At 33.6% G+C, this 21123-nt stretch overlaps 1 protein-coding gene across 1 annotated transcript in view; it reads left to right on the top strand.

Moving 5' to 3' along the window:
• The window catches only part of LOC117928373, a 23077-nt gene extending 3134 nt beyond the window's left edge, over positions 1-19943 (top strand). The window contains exon 2 of the mRNA XM_034848267.1: positions 19431-19943. Within this exon, the coding sequence (XP_034704158.1) occupies positions 19431-19943 (513 nt within the window). The remainder of the gene's footprint in view (positions 1-19430) is intronic.
• The last annotated feature ends 1180 nt before the right edge of the window (positions 19944-21123 follow it).

The raw sequence follows: 21123 nt of genomic DNA, 5'->3' as shown, positions 1-21123 counted from the left end.
ATTTCTAACGTTATATTATTGGATGATGAACACATGAGTCATCATGTCATCTTCATAATTCTACCTTGAGAAAAGAAGAATTACATGAAAAGCTAGCTCACTTGAATACATTTATAAATAGAAAATATTAATAATTTTTATATATAATAATATTTTTCTTAAAAAGTATGGATTCACTTTAAATCTTTTAATAGATAGGGGTTTTTAAATGATTTTTTAAGGTCATTACCTGTGTAAGGTAATTTTGAATAAGCTTTTACATTTTATATAAAAGTTACTATTATTTTTATTTTTAAAAATAAAAAACGAGAAGTGTATCCAAACCACACCGTGGATAACTATTACGTAGTTGTGGTCCAATTACTTTCATGTGATGGACACCTATGATCTAACATAATATTATACATTTCTGTTCTTGTACCTTGTTGGAAATGATTTAATACAAGGATTAAAGCTAAAAACTAGTAATATTGATAAACAAAATTAGAATAAAGGCAACATAAGGTTTGAAAGGAGAGTTAATGTATTTGAAAACCCAATTTAGGCTAAGTCTTAAATAGATGTGTTATAAGATAACACACAAAGTCAAAGTTTGAAAGCAACTTGAGTTAGCTTATCGAAAGACTTTTTCTTGTATAATAACTTTGCTTTTCTAATAAGCTCATCCTCCTGCCATTTAAAGTGAAATGTATGACTTGATCTTACGGGAAGATAAAACTATGTGTTTTTTACTAATGAAAATTAATTTAATTGAGGAATGTTGAATTAGACAATACCACATATGACTAAAACATTTCTCCAATCTTTTATTCATGTTGGCTTTTAGACTTGTTAAACCTTTTTTATAAGAAAATAATTAAAATAATTCATAAAACATAGTGATTATATGGATGGTATTAACATGTAAATTAGGTGACAATGAAAATTAATTATGACTTTATAATTAATTAATCTTGAAAGGAATAACATATCTTCTTCCAAAAAAGGCTACACACAAAAATTTGATAAGATTAATGTATTTTGAAAATTAAAAGAAAGTTTGTGGCTTATGAATTCCCAAGGTAAATCATAAAAAGAAACGTCAATATTGAAGAAAACATAGTTATTTTTTTATTTTTAATTAAAGAACCGGTAGTACTTTATTGTTTAACCATCAAATAAGAATGAGAACTAATTCATTACCCCAAATCAATACTAAATTTAACAAAAAAACTTATGAGAATTATCTAAGTTTTAATACTTAATTTTATTTACTCTTTAGATTTCTTTATGATTAATTTTTGGAAGTATTGATAGCATATAAGCTTTGATCAATGATGCTTTCAAAAGAAGAAAACTATAAGAAGAAGTATTGTAATAATTTTTTTACTATTATTTGTGATTTTTTTAGAAGTACACACAAAACCTACTTTGTGTTGGATCGATAATTTTGTATACATTGTTTTTTTTTCTTAATCTTTTATTGAAATGGTGAAGACTTGATCAATTTATTTCTCCAAAGGGAGTTTGGTTTGATTCAATAACCAAAATCTATAAATTAAATCTTGGAAAATACTAATCCAACATTGATAAAATCCTTTTATTAACAAAATTAGAATAAATAAAATTCAAATTTAGTACTCTTGTAATTAATTTTTAGGTTATGTCAAGGATAAGAAAATAGTCTTTCTATTATAAAACTGACTATATGTAATGAAAATAAATTTCAAAAAAATAGGTAGAAGATGATCTTCTTCCTTCACGATGATGTCCATATTGCTTTAACCTGTATATGATACATAAAAATTGTTTTTTGAAAAATTAAATGCAGCTCTAGTAAATGATTTCTTACATCCAAATATCATATAAAAATTTTACTTTGTAAAAAAGCCATAAGGAGGTCTCATAAACCAATTATTTTAAAACTTATTCCTAATCATTTTCCTTCACTGTTAGTGGACCTTTCATGCAGTGAAAAGTCCTACACAAATTAAATAATGTTAACAAGTTGTTGAATATTTTACTTATATTTATTTATTTACTTATACATATGTGCTATGCATCATATACGATATACAAATTTCATTTTCAAAAAAAGCCCATTAGAGTTCATAAAAAAACTTCTCTCATCCACATTAAACTTCTCCATTCATCAATTTTATTTAATTAAACAAACAAATTAAATCCATTACCTTAAACAAACAATTATTTTAGTAAAATTCATCCGAGAAGGTGTGGATTGCTCAAGAAAACATTATTAATTGTGTGATGATTATGAACTCCTATAATCTAGTTAGAATAATATTGCTAGTTCTCATTTACTCAAAAAGCCATTTATTTTGTTTTTATGCTTTAAAAAATGGATTGAGGTTGTTGCATATTATTGTTTTTTTTCTTAAGAAGCTGAATTGAATGCTTTCTAGTTTGGTTATATAATCAATTTTGCATCCATCATTGAGAATATTTTAGACACTAAACAACTTACCAAGTTAGGTTCATAATCCAATAATTATTCATTTTAAGATTTGATTATTTAATGTGAATTCCTTTTGCATCATATTTTAACAAGTAAATGAAAATATATTACAAAATTATATAGGTGTGGGAGGATATTAGAGTTGGATGTAATTCTTCTAGAAAATATATTGAACACAATATCTTTGGTCAAAAAAGAAAAGGCCTAGGATCATTGAATTGAATAAGGCAAAAAGATATGATTAGGTAGGACATTTATCTAACCTTTTATCCATCTTGACTCTACACTTTGGACCTCTCTTATAAAAGATTGAAATGTTAAATACAATGATAATGTGGATGACATTAAGATATGAATTAGGTGATGACAATAGTTATTTTATCACACCAATTCGCTTTTTGAAAAAAGTATTGTTCATCATATATTACAACATTTATAAATATGTTATATCATCATCTTAACAAAAATATGAATTTAAAGTGGAATCACCATCTTAACAAAAATAAATCCAAAGTAGAAAAAGATGTAATATAGCTAAATGCTACTAATATAATAATAATAACAACAACAACATCAACAACAAGAGAAATTGCTAGCGGAAGCAAATGTTTACAAGATGAGTCACAAGGCTCAAAACATCTAAATTATTGAACTAAAATACATAATAGAAATAGACTATATGTCCCACGAGTCCATCAAGAAAAGCAAGAGCTAGATGAAGGTCTATTAAGGAAATCAATTGAGCTAGATGTATAGTGACTTGCTTTTTGAAACTATTGTACTAAAGTCTTCACCCGAAAAACATTAAATCTACAAGATCAATTGAACAGTCATGATATAAAAGTGTTAAGATGACCAATCTACATCATAGATATTCTAAAAACATATCATATAATAAATTAGTAAATAGAAATTAGTATAGAATAGTCATAATAGCATTTAAAGAAAATATGAGATGTAATCATAGGTCTTGACATATCTATGTTAATTCAATGGTGATAAGAAAGCCTATTACTTGTGAATCACCTAATCCTCAGAGTCTCACTACCTTGTGACTAGGTTCTTCGATAATACTAAAAGTTCGAAAACCTAATTCAAAGAAATGTGTGTTACCAATCTTGATACAAAGGCGTTGGGTTCTCATCAAAGGCAGACAATTGTGTATGCATGTGATATCAATTATCAAGTTTAGATAAAACCCCTAGCTTTAAGGGCACGTGTGTGCACACACACACAAATTAGAGAGAGAATTGGGGTCAATTTGTTTAAACGGAATATTATACCAAACTGTAGCAAACCAATGTCCAAACAATCATTTATAATCTTATAATTTATTCACAAAATTTCAATCAATAATTTGAAGTGAACAAATAATTCATAAATTAAAAAAACAATCCTCATATTGTAGAACATGGAGAAATTAAAGTTGCTATTTTATTTTTAACAAATTAATATTGTTAATGTGAAACCAAGGTTTGGTTAATTTCGGTTTTGATGATAACAAGACAAGGTTTTAAACTAATGATTATATTTCAAGTGTGATTTGGTAAGAAGATTTTCAAAGTGACAATCCCAAAGACAAAATCAAGTCAAAGAGAAATTAATAAGAAAAAGACCCCAAAGAGAAGTGTTTTTCAAGACCTAAGCTTCATAGGATCTCTTTGTAAGGTTGTTAGTGCATTAGGTTTTTTATGCATTTCTTTATTTATGCACCAAAATCATCTAAGAATTATTTTGTTTTAAATCTTTTAAAATTGGATGATTTCTTATTTTCAACTAAAACCTTGTGTCAAATATTTTCCAAACTTGTTTAAAATGTTTTAAGTTGAAAATGATGGTTGTTGAGCCAAAAACGGATCAACCAGTTGAACTAAATAAAGAACTAGTCGACACCTAGCTCAACCAGTCGAGGGAGGCAAAACTCTTCTTTCTCTTCCAAAACGTTTGTTCAGTTGGTCAAGGTTAAACCTCAAACCGATCGAAGTCCAGTCAAGGGATGGTTGAGGTCCAACGGTCACCTGCCAAGCATTAAATGCTAACGGCTAGTCAATCGGTCAAACCCCAACTCGACCAGTCAAACCTTTAACGGCTAGTTTTGCATTTTCCTCTATAAAAAGGCTTCAATCTTCATTGTTTCAAAAGCTTAACTTTCCTAAACCTTTTTTTGAATATATTTAAGCCTTGGAAGAGAATTTTTTAATACACCATTATTCTAAAACTTGCATATCATTAGTGTACGTTTCAATACTAGTTTTTCTTGTATCATTTGAGCCTAAAGTTTTGTATTAGGATTTAGTGAGATCATTTATTATCTTCATTTGTAAATCTTTGAGAGGAAGAATCTAAGTGTGAGGTATCACTTATGGATTCTCAAGTATGGGGTATCACTTGAGGGGTTGTTCAAGAATGAGGTATCTCTTAAGGATTGTAAAGGATACTTGGAGCCAAAAGTCCAAGATGGTTGATTGGATCCATAATCTAATTGCATTGTTTGAAAGCTTGTATAGGAAGCCTTGAATTAGTGGAACTTCAAGCTTGGGATTGAAGCTAGAGAAGAGTAGGTGTAGGGCAGGTTATGTTGAACCACTATAAAATCTTGTATTTTCATTTTCTTTTCCCTACTTCCCTTACTTTATATGCAATTGTTTTTATATTGTTTTTATTATACATTTGTATATAATTGTTTATTGCATTCACATAATAAAAATTTTCAAAAAGAGACCATCACCCTATTCACCCATGTTATAGTATGTGGCTCATATTTAAGCGAAAGGCATATGGAGACAAATAGGCAAATATCAAAGCAAAGTGGAGTGGAACGAAACAAAGTGACAACATTTGCCATTCAGGCTTGTACTTCTATTGTTGTGGGCAAATGATAGGTTGGGAGGGTGTGGGGGGCAACGCCCCTACTGTACAGTTCAGGGGTATTTTTGGAATCTCATTACCCAAGGGTTAGTACAAATACCCTTTTTATGTAACCCTAATTTTAATATAGTGAATATCCTCTTCCCTGTTCTCGTAGACTTGGGCAATTAGCCGAACCACGTTAAATTGCGTGTTCTTCTTTCTCGTTTTTCAATTTTTCGCCATTAATCGTTGCACGGATTTCAACAACCCCCTCTCTACGATGATTACCTTAGAATGGATTAGCCTAATTTTTCTAATAGTTAAAAATTATAAATTAATATTATATTATTAATTTTTTTATATTATTTTGAAAAAAAATATTACTAAAATTGGGGAAGAATGTAAAATTTGGAGGGTACACTAATTTTTAAATTCTATCAATTCTAAGTTACACTAGTATTACACTGTATAATATTTTGATGTCCTCAAATTATGGATTAGAATTACAAAATAATATTATTTTTAATTTATTATGTAGTGTTGGTAGTAAAGGACATGGAGAAAAAGAAAGTGAAAGAATTTATCATCGAACTTGAAGATGAAATTCATGAGATTCTAAGTATGGTTAGTCGTTCTATGATTGGTAGAATATTTATGAGAAGGTGTTAAATGAAATTAGCTACATGTATGCATGGAATCACCCATTTGACCTACTTCCAGGTATAAGTTAAGTGAGATTGTCTTACGCTTATAAAGTTTGTAAAAATTGTAATTATTTAAATTTTTTTAAAATTTGTTTGGCAATTTAGCTGCCAATGCATATTAAAATAGGGTTTTCTAAATGTGCAGGTGCAAGAATGTCAACATTATGAAGAAATCTATGAAGAGTAGTTCATGGTGCAAAGGTACACAATACACAACCTGGAACTAAAGTGCATGATTATGGTTATTCCTTATTCAAATAAGTGAAGGTCTTTGTACTTGGGCAATTGTATTGCAACTTATTGATTTTTCTGAAACAATGTCCATTTGTTGACAAAGACATATATTACTAAGCAACATGTTATATTCTGAAATATATTTTTTGTGATTTCTTTGTTGTTTTTAACATATATTGTCTATAATATTTTTGTACCCTCTTTACATTCACATGGTAAATTGATTTGCATTGTAAGTAATTAAATTATTTCCATTACATAGTTTATAAATAAATTATTCCCATTGAAAATTTTATTCACAAGGTAAATTGATTGGCATTGTAACTAATTAAATTAAATTATTTCCATTACATAGTTTATAAATAAATTACTCCTATTGAAAATTTTATTGATGAGGTAAATTAACTTGCATTCCAAACAAGTAAATTATTTCCATTGTAAATAAATTATTCCCATTGTAAATTTTATTGACAAGGTAAATTGACTTGCATTCTAAACAAGTAAATTATTTCCATTGTAAATAAATTACTCCTATTGAAAATTTTATTGACGAGGTAAATTAACTTGCATTCTAAACAAGTAAATTATTTCCATTGTAAATAAATTATTCCCATTGTAATTTTATTGACAAGCTAAATTGACTTGCATTGTAACTAATTAAATTAAATTATTTCCATTACATAGTTTATGAATAAATTATTTCCGTTGTAAATTGCATGATATTAAATTACATGATATGTGGAAATTTCATTTAACTCATACGCCCTAAAGGCAATTCGAGGGCCCAAATCATATTATGAGGAAGACTCCTACTAGAATGAGAGTAGGTATGCTCGATGGTCGACTATTCATTAGAATGCCTAGCCGAAATCCAAACATCCAACTATTTCGATTTCTATGCCATTCTTTATACTAATTGAGGCGTTTTTCTTAGGGAACTTGGATCAGTAGTTCCTATCTTGTTCATGGCTTAAAAGCCCCCTCAATATGAACATCATTACCCACAATACTTGAAAACCATTAACCCGCAATCCATAGCCATGGCACCCAAACGACCTCTAGCAATATAGGACACTAGGAAAGATAAGAAACCAGTAGTTAAATGTGAATCTAAGGTTTGGAAAAATGCGACATTTGATACCAACATGTTAAGAAACCCAAAGCTACCAAGGATATTCTCTTTATATTTCTCCAATATATGTGTCATTCCAGATAGGAACACTAACTTTTCTGAGTTAGGTCATTTCAGATTTGATCGTCTTTTTCCACAGATGGGATGACTACCTATTGTGTCCCTAAAAGAGTTTGTTTATCCAAGGCTAGTTAGATGTTTCTATTCCAATATAAAATTCCAGGAAGAATGGTCTATTATTATAAACATGAATGGTATAGAAATAAGTTTGATATTCATGAGCTTTATAGGATTTTAGTGATTCCAAATGATAGGTTGTGTTTATTTGTATAAAAAAATGCCCTAAGGTTCATGGTTTTCAACATACCAAAGCCATTATGACTAACTAACCACAAGCTCACAACTTGATTGTATTAAGTAGAATTCTACAACACATTATCAGTTACATATTCATTTTGAAGGATGGACATTGGGTCGATGTTTCATTTCTTGAGGTGTTTTGGATAGACAATAGTTCAGAAAATTAATATGGGTTATATTATTTTCCAACACATGAAAGTGAAGATTTTGTCCTACTATATGGAATGTTTACCATCAAGATCATGACTTTATTTAATGTTAATTTACGCTAAGAGACTAACACTAAAAAGTTGAAGTTGTTTGACACTTACAATATCGCCTCCCTTCATTATATGCACTTTGAGCATAAGTCGAATAGTACATGGGGAAGGAAGTCTTCTATGGATCTTGTGGGGGGAAGAGGTGATTTCAAAGGAAGAGGATAAGAATTGCAAAATGGAGGGAGGAGGTAGCCAAGAGGGCATTGGCACTAAATTAGAAAAGAAAACTGAGATAGCCTCTAATATAAGAGTTGAGCATACAATCCCTCAAGTTAGAGCAAGTACAGAGGGCCTTTGTTGAACATCTTGTGCCTACACATATGAAAGATTCTGAGTCTTTGGATAACTTGACCACAAAAATAAGCTCCATTGGTACGTGTTTGGAGGAAATGGCTTTGACGATTGATGTCCATTTTGTTGGATTTAAGGGTATGGAAACAAATGATTAGCCCAAAAGACACAAACAAATAACATAATTAATAAGAAGAAAAACTTATCAACTAAGGCATGACAAATATTGTCCTTGAAATAGATCCACCCTCCTCAAAGATGAACTCAGTGCATTAGGGTACTAGTGGTCTACCTCCAGGATTCAATAGCTAGATCTCGCCTTGGGTGCACTCTGTAAGTGAGATCTGTACAGCTCAGGTTTTGAAAAAATTCCTCCATATAGACGTATGAAAAGGCCCTCTGAAAAACTCTCTAAAAAATTCTTTGAAAATTTGGTATTCGTATTTAGAAAGTAAGGGGTGACCTGCTTTTATAGGCCACTAATACAGTCTCAACGGGACTCTACTTGTAATCAGAACATGACTCAAAATGGAAGGTGATTCTACTTATAAAAGGAATGGGGCTCCACTAGCACAATCCCAATAGGACTCTTCCCAAAAATATAAGACTAATAGAATAAAATAAAATAAAAATAATCCACAATAAGACTCTTCCCAAAAATAAAATAAAATAAAAATTACTTACACTCTTCCTACAATCCCCCACAGAGTGTAAACGTGATTTTTTTTTTTTTCTAGGAAAAAAGAATCTAATGCATCAGTACTGGTGCCCAAAGGCTATAAACCAATCTTAGGACAAATAAGTATTGAATCACAAAACACGGTGAAAATAAATTTCTATGAACCAATGTTTCTTGATGTAACTCAAGGGACTTTTATTCACACTGGTTTTCTCAACTTTACTATGATCTGTACAAAATGGGTTGGCACAAATAGGCCATGCACCCTGCTTAGATATTCATGAGAGCTCTAGAAAACCTGCCTAAGTTCTCATAGGAAGCGACCCCACCTCCACTCTCATATGGTGAATCCATCAAGTATGTTCTACCTTTAAACATACCGTCCATAAGGAATATGGTATTCATTAAGAGTAAACACTCAACCTTAGTCAATGCAGAATATACTCTATCTACATCATAAGGATAGACTCTCATACAATTAGAGTTGATAGAGCACCTCAAGTCAACAAGTGATTTGTTATTACCCATATGAACCTACTTCATGAAATTGCCATTCTAATAGGTTGGGTTACCACCACTCTTGACTTCTATAATAGGCATAAGCCCCATTCCCCTCAATGTTTCTTCCACTAGTTTCTTATTTAATGGTTTGGTCAAAGGATATGCCAAATTCAACTCTAACCTCACAAATTCTAGCGATATAACCTTGTTTCAAGCAGCTACCGCACAATACTGTGCCTTAGGCGTATATGCCTGTTTTTCCCATTAAATATTTTACTCTTAGCCTTAGCAGTTACAACTTGGCTATCACAATGCATAGACACAAATGGGGATGGTCTCGTCCATAAAGGGATATCTACTAAGAGGTTTCTAAGCCACTCAACCTTAGAACTTGTCTTTTCTAAGGCAATAAACTCAACCTCCATAGTAAATCAAGTAATGCAAGTTTTCTTGGCAGACTTCCAAGAAACTGCACTTCCACTAAGGATGAAAACATATCCACTAGTGGATTTCATCTCATTTGAATCCGAGATCCAATTTGCATCAATAAATCCTTTAAGGATACTTGGAAATCCACTAAAGCACAAACCATAGTTAATGGTGCCTCTAAATACTTAAGGACTCTACGAACAACAGTTTAATGGTCCTGATTAGGACTTTGGGTGTACCGAATCAATATTTCTACTGCATAAGCAATGTCAGGTCTAGTATAGTTGATTAAGTACATTAGGTTTCCTATGATCTGAGCATACTCTATTTGGGCAACACTATGTTCTCTATTTTTCTTCAGTTATGAGTTGGGATCATAAGGAGTTGACACTAGTTTACAATCAAAGTGTTCAAACTTCCTTAGGATTTTTTCAACATAGTGCTCTTGAGAAAGTTTAAGCCCATTAGGTGTTCTATTTATTTTAATTCCTAGAATCACCTCTGCCTCTCCTAGGTCTTTCATATCAAACTTAGAACCTAGGAATTTCTTGGTCTCACACATAACCTCTAGGCTAGTTCCAAAGATCAGCATGTCATCAACATAAAGGCAGATAACTACACATGTGCTATCCTCATACTTGTTGTAGATACACTTATCAGCATCATTAATGGAATATCCATTAGTTACTAACACATGATCAAACTTGTTGTGCCACTATTTGGGAGCTTGTTTTAACCCATATAGTGATTTAACCAACTTACACAACTTTTTCTCCTTTCTTGGAACTACACAACCCTCAGGTTGTTTCATATAAATTTCCTCTTCCAAATCCCCATTCAAGAATGTAGTCTTAACATCCATTTGGTGTATCACCAAATTATGAATGGAAGCTAGAGCAGTCAATACTCTAATTGATGTTATTCTAGTCACAGAGGCAAAGGTGTCAAAGTAATCTATATTATTTCTTTGTTTAAAGCCTTTGGCAACTAAATGAGCTTTATACTTCTCTATGGACCCATCTTGTTTTAACTTTCTTTTAAAGATCCACTTACAACCAATAGTCTTGCACCAGGAGGTAAATCTACTAACTCTCATGTATGGTTATACATGATTGATTCAATTTCACTATTAATGGCCTCCTTTCAGAATGGTGCATCAGGAGAAGTTATAGCTTCTTTGTAGGATCTAGGGTCGTCATCCATTAGGAAGGTGTAGAAACCATCTCCAAGGTTTATTTCTTTCCTATCTCTTTTACTTCTTCTAGGTTCAAATTCAGAAGGTTCAATAGACTTGTCTCTACTTGTATTTTGAACTTGTTGTTCACCATTTAGTTTCATAGGAAAGATGTTTTCAAAGAAATCTGCATTCTTTGTTTCTATTATAGTATTGACATCTACAAGACTGTTTTCTGACTTAGTAACAAGAAACCTATATGTCGCACTATTCTCAGCATAGCCAATGAACATTGCATTAAAGGTTTTAGGACCTAGTTTTCATTTTTTAGGTTTAGGAAGAAGAACTTTAGCTAAACACCCCCACACTTTCAAGTATGCTATATTAGGTGCATAACCCTTCCACAACTCATAAGATGTTTTACTAGTTTTCTTGTAAGCTATTCTATTTTGAATATGGCAAGCGGATAGGATAGCTTCCCCTCACAAGTTCAAGAGTACTCCTGAACTTACCAACATTGCATTCATTATTTCTTTTAAGGTCCTATTTTTCCTTTCTACTACTCCATTAGACTCAGGGGAATAAGGAGGAGGAGTTTCATGAATGATCTCATGATCTTCACAAAAACAATAAAGGGTTAGACTCATACTCTCCTGGAGTAGATCTGGCACATAAAGAACATCACTGAGGGCAAGCACTTTTCCAAAGGTTAGCTTGAAGAGAACTTTCCCTTTGCCAATCACTGGAGTAGATCTCGAATCACCCATGAACACTTGTTCTTCTCCTTCCTTTATAGCGGTATAGAAAGTAAATGCACTTTTTTCCCACATATGTGCCTGGTAGCCCCAGAGTCTACCACCTAGTCCTTCATATTGGTGACCATGCTCACCTCAGAGGAGATTACTGTTGTGATCACCTCTGTCTCTGCCAAATTTGCCTTTGAATTGGACTTCTCAATTCTCTTCCTGTGGCGACTTTGAGCTGCATAATGTCCAGACTTGCCACAGACAAAGCAATTACCCCGTTTTTTAATAGTTGAGTTTTGTACCTTGTTTGATGCATTGGGCTTAGTCCTAGAGTTTTGTTTCTTGGACCTATTGTTTTTGGGTTTAGGTTTTTCTTCTACAACATTAGCCTTAGAAGACAACTCCTTAGTTTTCTCAACATTGTCCCTATTTTGGTTTTGTTCCTCAATCCTAATATGGATTATGACATCCTCTAGGGATATTTGTTTCCTTTTATGTTTCATGTTATTTTTTTAGTCTTTCTAAGACTCTGGAAAAGTCTCTACTAAATAACCAGCCACAAAAGGTTCGGGTAATTTAATGTCTTCAATAGCTAAGTCATTAATCCACAAGTGATAGTCATGGATTTGAGATAATACATCTTTATCCTTGGTCATTTGGAAATTTCTAAAATTCCCTATGGAATATTTATGAGTTTCTGCATCTTCCAAAATATATTTTTTATTCATTGCATCCCAAATTTCTTTTGAAACTTTAAATTGACAATAAATATCAAAAAGTTCATTAGAAAGGGTACTCAGAATAACATGTCTAACTTGTTTATTTCCAGTTTCCTAGGTTGGTAACAGATGAGAACCATCTTTTGATTTTGGGTCAATCAAAATGTGTCCCAAGTTCACTACATCAATTGCAAAGAAAACCCTTTCATGTCATCTCTTAAAGAATGTCCCATTGAAGAGATCAATTTTAGAGGTGTCAGGTCAGTGTGAACTAGAAAAGCTTCCATTTGGATATATTTCAAGATTTTGGATTTAAGGGTATGGAAACAAATGGCGCCCAAAAGACACAAACAAAGAACATAATTAATAAGAAGAAAAATTTATCAGTTGAGGCGTGACAAACACTGTCCTTGAAATAGATCCACCCTCCTCGAAAACGAACGTAGTGTACTAGTGTACCAGTGGTCTACTTCCAAGATTCAACAGCCAGATCTCGCCTTGGGTGCACTCTATAAGCGAGATGTGTACAGCTCAGGTTTTGAAAAAATTCCTCTAGATAGATGTATGAAAAGACCCTTTGAAAAACTCTTTAAAAAATTCTCTAAAAAATTTTATGAAAAATTGGTATTCGTATTTAGAGAGTGAGGGGTGACCTACTTTTATAGGCCACTAATATAGTCCCAATGGGACTCTACTTGTAATCTGAACATGACTCAAAGTGGAAGGGGATTCTACTTATAAAAGGAATGAGACTCCACTAGCACAATCTCAATAGGACTCTTCCCAAAAATATAAGACTAATATAATAAAATAAAATAAAATTAATTCTTAATAGGACTCTTCCCAAAATAAAATAAAATAAAAATTATTTACACTCTTCCTACACAATTGACATGGCCATTTGATAGGTTTCAGGAGGATTTCAATGTCGGTATCCAATAGCATGAAGAGATGATGACATTTCTCCAAGCCCAGTTCCCACCTCATGACCCGACCCAGCATTGACCTATCCTAAAATGTTGAGGGAGTATATATTTAGCTTTATTTTTTTGCTACATTTTGGGAATGTAATGGATTATATGGTACCAAAATAAGCTCTAGTAATTTATATACTTACTTGCTAATGAAGAAAAATTAGTTGGATTTTAAAGACCTATATTGTGTGTGAAAAAGTTAATTTAGCCTTATGTGGTGTTTTTTATAATAATATCCACAAAAAATTTTACTAAAATAGATTAAATTAGAATTTCAAAAACAGACCCACCTTATTAGGATTCAAAACCCAACTCTATAGCACCTTTCCTTCCTTCTGTTTTTTGTTCTTTTCTTTTTTTATGGTACCTTTCCACCTGTTTAATATTTTTTTGGCAACGGCTTATTTTTTCTCTCACATTTACTTTCTTTTTTTTTCTCTCTTTTTTTCCTTACAACTTATTCCCTATTATTATTATTATTATTATTATTATTATTTCACAACTACTCCATATTATTTTTTTTTTTTTTGTACATATTCCTAAACATATTTCAATTCCCCGAAAATTAAATTTATATTATATATATTTATATTTCTAACTATTGATTTTGTTTTCTAAATTAAATGTCCTATTTCATAAAAAAAATTAATTTCTAATCATATACTTATATTTTTACCAACTTAATTAATGCTCCAAAACCAAAATTATTAATTTCAATTATAAAAACTAAATTAATTCGTTATAATTTTAAATTCAATTTATCTTTTAACAATTCATTATAATAATTCGGCACTAGTTTTTTTCACTAGGTGGTAAGTACCTAATAATAATTGCAATAATTCTCAAAATATACTTAATATTCAAAATTTTAAAATCTATTCAACTAAATTTTTATCCAAATTTAAATTTAATTTTCTAAATTTCCACTTTTTAAGTCAAATATGATAAAAATTTTAAACTATTGACTTTTGACCGACTTTTAAAAGATTTCTTCCAATAAAATATTAAAAACTTTTCTATCTCTAAATTTGACGTGTCATTAGCAAGCCGGGTATGAGAACCTATTTCTAAAGTTTTTGAGGTAATTTAGATTATTTATCAATAATTATTTGAACCATATTTTTTAATCTACTCATTAATCGTACATGCAATGCCTAAGACAAAGAAGGTATAGGTATTGTAGAGTGTGCCTCATTGAGAAGGAAGTCGAATTCGACACTGTTCCCATTGATCATATCATCAAAGGACAGAACAAGGATCCTGAATTCCTCGAGTTACAGGTTTCAATCCATTTCTTATGGTTGTTTAAGCTTTGTTTTGAGCTCAGGAACAATATAAGAAACGAGACCTTGGTAATTTTGATGAAGTCAACAACAGCTCTAGAGTTGTAGGTCTATGTATTCTATTAGTTTTAAGGCTATACAGCTTATGAGGAATTGTATCACAATCACACAGGAACTGGGAACATCATCATTCTCTTTATTATATATCAAGCAGTTTGGAATAATACAATGCAGCAAGTAATAATGGTAGTCGAAGTCATTGTGAGGAAATACAACTAAGAGTGTCACTCACTTTTCTTTTCTGACCTATCTGATTGATCCTCCAGAAGCATTAGACCTAATTACACAACTTACATCCATTTCCTCATTCCTTTTAGGAGAAGACAGCCGGTGTTTCGACCATTCTTCCAAGGCTTTGCGATGGAGGGCATTCATTTGAATATAAGGTCGTTTTTCTCTGACTAACTTCTCAGCGTTTTTCCAATCTTCTGCCACGCCCAGAGCGACTAATAGTGCGCACATCACGCAAACACTTCTTCCATGACCTAAAGAAAACATAAAAGGATCAAAATGTGGAAATCTATTTGGCAAAAGACAAACATGTGTGAGAACGCTAGCAAGAAAGTAGTAAGCAGCAATATGAACGATAACTAAACATAAATGAAATCATTCTTAGTTACTTCTATGGATACTGACAGCATATGGGATTGTGACATTAAACAAGTCCAAGTTACAACAGCCTGCTTCAACCAAAATGACAAAGGAGCTTTCTTGCTTCAGGGTTCATGCTCAAAGATTATGGATGAATTTCAAAAGTGGTGGTTCTGTTGACATAGAACTGAAATCCTAAATACAAGAATTTGGAAGGTCAAATAAAAGAAATCTCATATAAGCAACGTTAAAGTGGCATAAGCTTGGCCTTTTGGGATATGGAAAAGAGAAACATTATTTAAATTAAAGGAAGAAATACAAGGAAGGATGTGAATATGCTTTGTAAAGGAAAAGGACCCTAAACAAAGGCTCAAATCTACCTCAGCAAAAATCGACAGCAGTGACCATTAATACCCCTACACTCTGTAATAAGGGCAATCAGACTGGCACCTACTCCAAACAGATCATACTAAATTGGAATGCATGCATGCTCCTTCGTTATACATGATACCCAAAATAAGTCAGGAAGCATATTACTTCCCACAACTCTGTTAAAGGTCTATGTCTATTCTTAAATATCCCAGCATTCCTCTCCAGCTAGATAAGCTACAGTATGGTAAGCAAGGTGCAATGTCAAAAGTAAGTTACTCCTAGAACACCCACCTAAGCCCTAAAAGAAAATAACAAATATGTTATAATTTTTTTTTGGAGTCACCCACCGAATACCTAATAAAGAGAAAATAAATTGCCACAACATGCACAAAGGGGACAATTAAAAACAAGCAGTTTGGTGACTCCCACTTTAAGAACACATCTATCAGGGTTATACACCTTGCATCAATCTCTTGGCTCCATCAAGTTGTTGTACTTTCATATGAGTAACTAGCCCTACAAAGGCTTGAACTTTCAGGAGAGCTTTAGAATTCCAACTTTATTTGGCTGGTGGAAAAATAATTGAATTTTTTATTTTTAGAGAGGAAAACAAAGAAGGATTTAGGAGAAATAGACCTACCCCCTCCAAGCCCAATTTTGGTCTCTTATCCAAGGAAAGTGAGAATAAGACAGTATTCTCAAGTGATGAAAAGAGGGCATCAAGATCAACAATTTCATGCTGAGGTTTTCATAAAAATCAAAATGTCATGAGGGAGAATTAGTGGGGAAGAAACAAATGGGAAAATATGGCAGTTACTACACTTCGCAAGAGCATAAAGTCAAGGCTATGAACAAAGAGGATGATCTCCACATCATGGATCCTCCTATAATCTAATCCTAGATCTATTGTCAACATCGAATTGGAAAAGATGAAGAAAGACCCAATACCCATATGAAATATCTGTTTAGTCTTCGATATGAACTCTTGACCCCATTATAGGCATCACAACCATTAGCCCACAACCCAAATTTACTCTCAATAACAAAATGCCAAAGAGAGGCTTGCACCCTAAGGAATCTCCTCGACCACTTAACCTTGAAGACTCAATGGATTGAAATTTCTCCCCCAACCACAAACTCCCTGAGCCTTAGCCTTGCACCCTAAGGAATCTCCTCAACCACTTAACCATGAAGACTTGATGGATTGAAATTTCTCCCCCAACCACAAACTACCTGAGCCTTAGTCTTGCACACCACTCCCCATTGAATAAAATTATCAATGTCCAAATCAAAGAAAATTCCGCTGAATTTTCCAAATGCCAGCAACCATGGAAGATGAAATTCTGAAAGGGAGAGAAAATAGGTTGAATTGAGCAAGACTAGAGTGGATGCGATTGATTCTACCTCTGAACAAAAGATAGGTTTTCTTGTAACCAACTAGACACTTAAAACGCTTTGTCAATAATAGGCTTCAAAAAAGAAGGCACTCTAAGGTTGCCTCCCCAAGGGAGTGCCAAGGTAGTCAGCAGGTTAATCCCTAGTTTCACAACCTAGAGGGAAGGCTAAATGACTTACTCAATTCTAATTGAGGATAACTCCCAATGGTGAGCTCTTCTTTATCTTTACCTTGAGGCAAGCTTGAGACCAAGACAAACATTCTCAAATGAGTTTCATATGGGAGATCTAGAAACAAACAAAAAAATAGTATCATTTGCAAATTGGAGTGTTAGAGAACATGATATACATTGTGAACTCAAATCCTACAGTCTTAAGCCTTTAGGAGAATTGGTTGTTCATCATGTTATCAAAACAGAAAGTCTAGCATTGCCAAGATCCATAAAGCCTTCATTGCTTAGCCACATATAGCCTTCATAGATATAACTTGGTTCCTTTTTTTTCAAACCAGCCTTAATTGTTGGTAACTTAATTCCTCATTATAATTCCCTTGAGGTTATCTCTTGTTTTCTCCAAAAAAACAAAAAATGTTGTTGTGATTTCCCCAAAATCTCTGAAACTACTAAAAAACACCATTCTCTCAAACAGCCCCTACGATTCAATCCTTCCTACACGCCAAACCTTACCATGTTCATCTACCATTCACAAAGACAGCCCTACACCAAATCACCAATCAAAAGCTCATTGGCCAGAATTTCCTGCAATGATCCCAATCAGCCAAACTTTTCATTAAAAATAAAGGGAAGATAGGTAACATCTTTTTTTGATTGGAGGGAAGATAGGTAACATCAAGGGTGCCAAATCAAAACCTGACTTCATGCAGCCAGAGATTAACCAAACATGCTTGTTTCTCTCCACTGCCATCAATCAAACTTATTCCAAGATTGGAATAATAACACAAGTATATAAGTTGAAATGTCAAATTCATGCTACTAAGAAGGGAAGTTGGCCTATGACTGAATATTACAATAAACTGCAATCTGCAAAGCTTATGGCTGGAATTAGATCATTACCAGCACATAGAAACTGTTTTACTAAGCAAGGAGCATTATGAAAAGATGAAAACACTTCTCAACCAGATTGAAACCCATGGCCAAATTCCTACTACAAATACTACCTTATGTTCTTTTGTCTAAACAAGTAATATTGAAGCTTTAAGTGCCTCCAAGGATTGTTTATCAGGCACTTGAATCATTGATTCCAATGCTACTGATCGTATGACAAGTTACTTCAATTTTTTTTTTCCATTTACACAATACTTTCAGGTAGGTCGAAAGTAAAGGTTGTTGATGGAACTTTTTCTTCCATAATTGGTCAAGGCATAGCCTCCATCACTCCTCTAACCTTGCAAACTGTGTTACATATTCCAAACTAGTCTTGTAATCTCTTGTTTGTCAATAAAATCATTAAAGACATGAATTGATTTGTAACATTTACTCCTTCACATGGCCTTTTTAATCACCAGATAACAGGGAGAATGATTGGGCATGGTGAGAGGAAAGGTGGACTCTACTACTTTAATACACATTGGAAGATTGATGATTCTATCCCACAAGCTCTTGTTACCACTAACAATACCTCAAAAGTTGATAAAATATCGCTATTGCACAAACAGTTGAGGCACCCACCTTTCTTTCTTTAGGAAAAATTGTTTCCCACATTGTTTGGCAAAACTAAATCTCATAATTTTCATAGTGAGGTTTGTGAGTTGTAGAACACCATCATGTGCCTTTTCCAATAAAAAGGAAACATCTCCTTTTAGTTTAACGCATACTGATGTTTGATGACCCTCTAAAATTCTAAACATTTCGAGTTCTAGATCATTTGTTACCTTCATTGACAACTACTCTCATACTACTTTGTTCTATCTCCTAAAATCCAAATCATAAGTTAATTCCATTTTCCCAATGTTCCACAAATTGGTATTAAAGACAGGGTCATAGGTTTGGGCCACAAAAGCGTTATGTTGGGGGAAGGATTGTTGGGGTGCAACAATGTCACTCTTAAATCCAAGGATGAGTCTTCTAAATGATGGTGTGGTCAAATGATTAACGGAGCATGGCTTACGGAGGAGAATGATATTAGGGAAGGGATCGCCAATGCTTTTAAGACGTTGTTGTCTAACCCGGGGGAATAACGGCCTTCTGTCTCTGGGCTGCAGTTTGAGATGTTGGAGCCTTTGGATGCTAGTGCATTGGAGACTCCTTTTATGGAAGAGGAGGTATTTGACGCTCTAGTGGGCTGTAATGGGGATAAAGCCCCGGGGCCAGATGGATTCTCTATGGCCTTTTGGCTTTTTGCTTGGGATTTCGTAAAGGCTGATGTGATGAGCTTCTTTAAGGAATTTTACGAAAATGGCAAATTTGTTAAAAGCCTAAATGCAACAATCATGGTCTTAATTCCAAAAAAAGCAGGGGTTGAAGTTTTAAGGGATTATAAGCTTACAAGCTTGGTGGGAAGCTTGTACAAGTGGCTGGCCAAGGTATTAGCCAATAGGCTAACAAAAGTGGTTGGAAAGGTGGTCTCAAAAGCTCAAGGGGCGTTTGTGGAAGGTAGACAAATCCTAGATGCAGTGTTGATAGCCAATGAAGCCATTGATTCGACCCTTAAGAATAATGAGAGCGGCATTTTGTGCAAATTGGATATAGAGAAGGCGTATGATAAAGTGGACTAGAATTTTATTCTCACAATCATGAAGAAAATGGGATTTGGGGAGAAATGGATTAGGTGGATTCAGTGGTGCATATCCACTGCAAGTTTCTCAGTGATGATCAATGAAACCCCTACGGGCTTCTTTCAAAGCTCCAGGGGTTTGAGGCAGGGCGATCCCCTCTCCCCCTACCTCTTTGTCATTGCTATGGAGGTCTTTAGTGTTTTCATTAAAAGGGCAGTAGAGGGAGATTTTTTATCTGGTTGTAGGGTGAAAGGTCGGAGCGAAGAAGGGGTCCTAATTTCCCACTTGTTGTTTGCTGATGATACACTGGTGTTTTGTAAACCTTCACAAGATCAATTGACTTACCTCAGTTGGCTTCTTATGTGGTTTGAGGCTGCTTCAGGATTGAGGATAAACTTGGAAAAAAATGAACTAATTCCAGTAGGGAGGGTGGAGAATATGGATGATCTTGTTGGGGATTTTGGCTGTAGTCTGGGTAGTCTTCCAACCACCTATTTAGGGATGCCCCTGGGTGCTCCTTTTAAGTCAGTTACAATTTGGGATGGTGTGGAAGAGCGCTTTCGAAGAAGGTTAACCATGTGGAAGAGACAATATTTATCCAAGGGAGGAAGGGTGACTCTCATTCGTAGTACATTATCGAATTTACCCATCTATTTAATATCATTGTTGTGCTTACCAAGCTCAGTTAGACGGAGATTAGAGAAAATCCAAAGGGATTTCCTATGGGGTGGGGGCAATCTGGAACATAAGCCTCATTTAGTAAGATGGGAATTGGTGTGTTTAAGTAAGGCAAAAGGAGGATTGGGGGTCAAAAGCCTTTCCCTCCTTAACAAGACTCTTCTTGCTAAGTGGAATTGGCGTTTCGCAAATGAGAGAGAGGCCTTGTGGAATCAAGTGATTAGAGAGAAGTATGGAGAAGCTAGAGGGGGATGGTGCTCGCGGGAAGTGAGAGAGTCTCATGGTTTGGGTTTGTGGAAAGGAATTAGGGCGAATTGGAAGTTGGTGAGTGATAGGTTGGCTTTCATAGTTGGTAATGGGAGAAGGGTGAGCTTTTGGAAGGATAGATGGTGTGGGGAGTCTCCTCTGTGTATGACTTTTCCCTCTCTTTTTGCTTTGACGGTTGAGAAGGAAGCGTGGGTGGCAGATATATGGGATCCCTTGGCTGAGGGGGGATGGGGGG

The sequence above is a fragment of the Vitis riparia genome, chromosome 13 (genome assembly GCF_004353265.1).
Source record: "Vitis riparia cultivar Riparia Gloire de Montpellier isolate 1030 chromosome 13, EGFV_Vit.rip_1.0, whole genome shotgun sequence".
Taxonomy (NCBI): Eukaryota; Viridiplantae; Streptophyta; class Magnoliopsida; order Vitales; family Vitaceae; genus Vitis; species Vitis riparia.
This window is presented reverse-complemented; position numbering and strand designations above follow the sequence as displayed.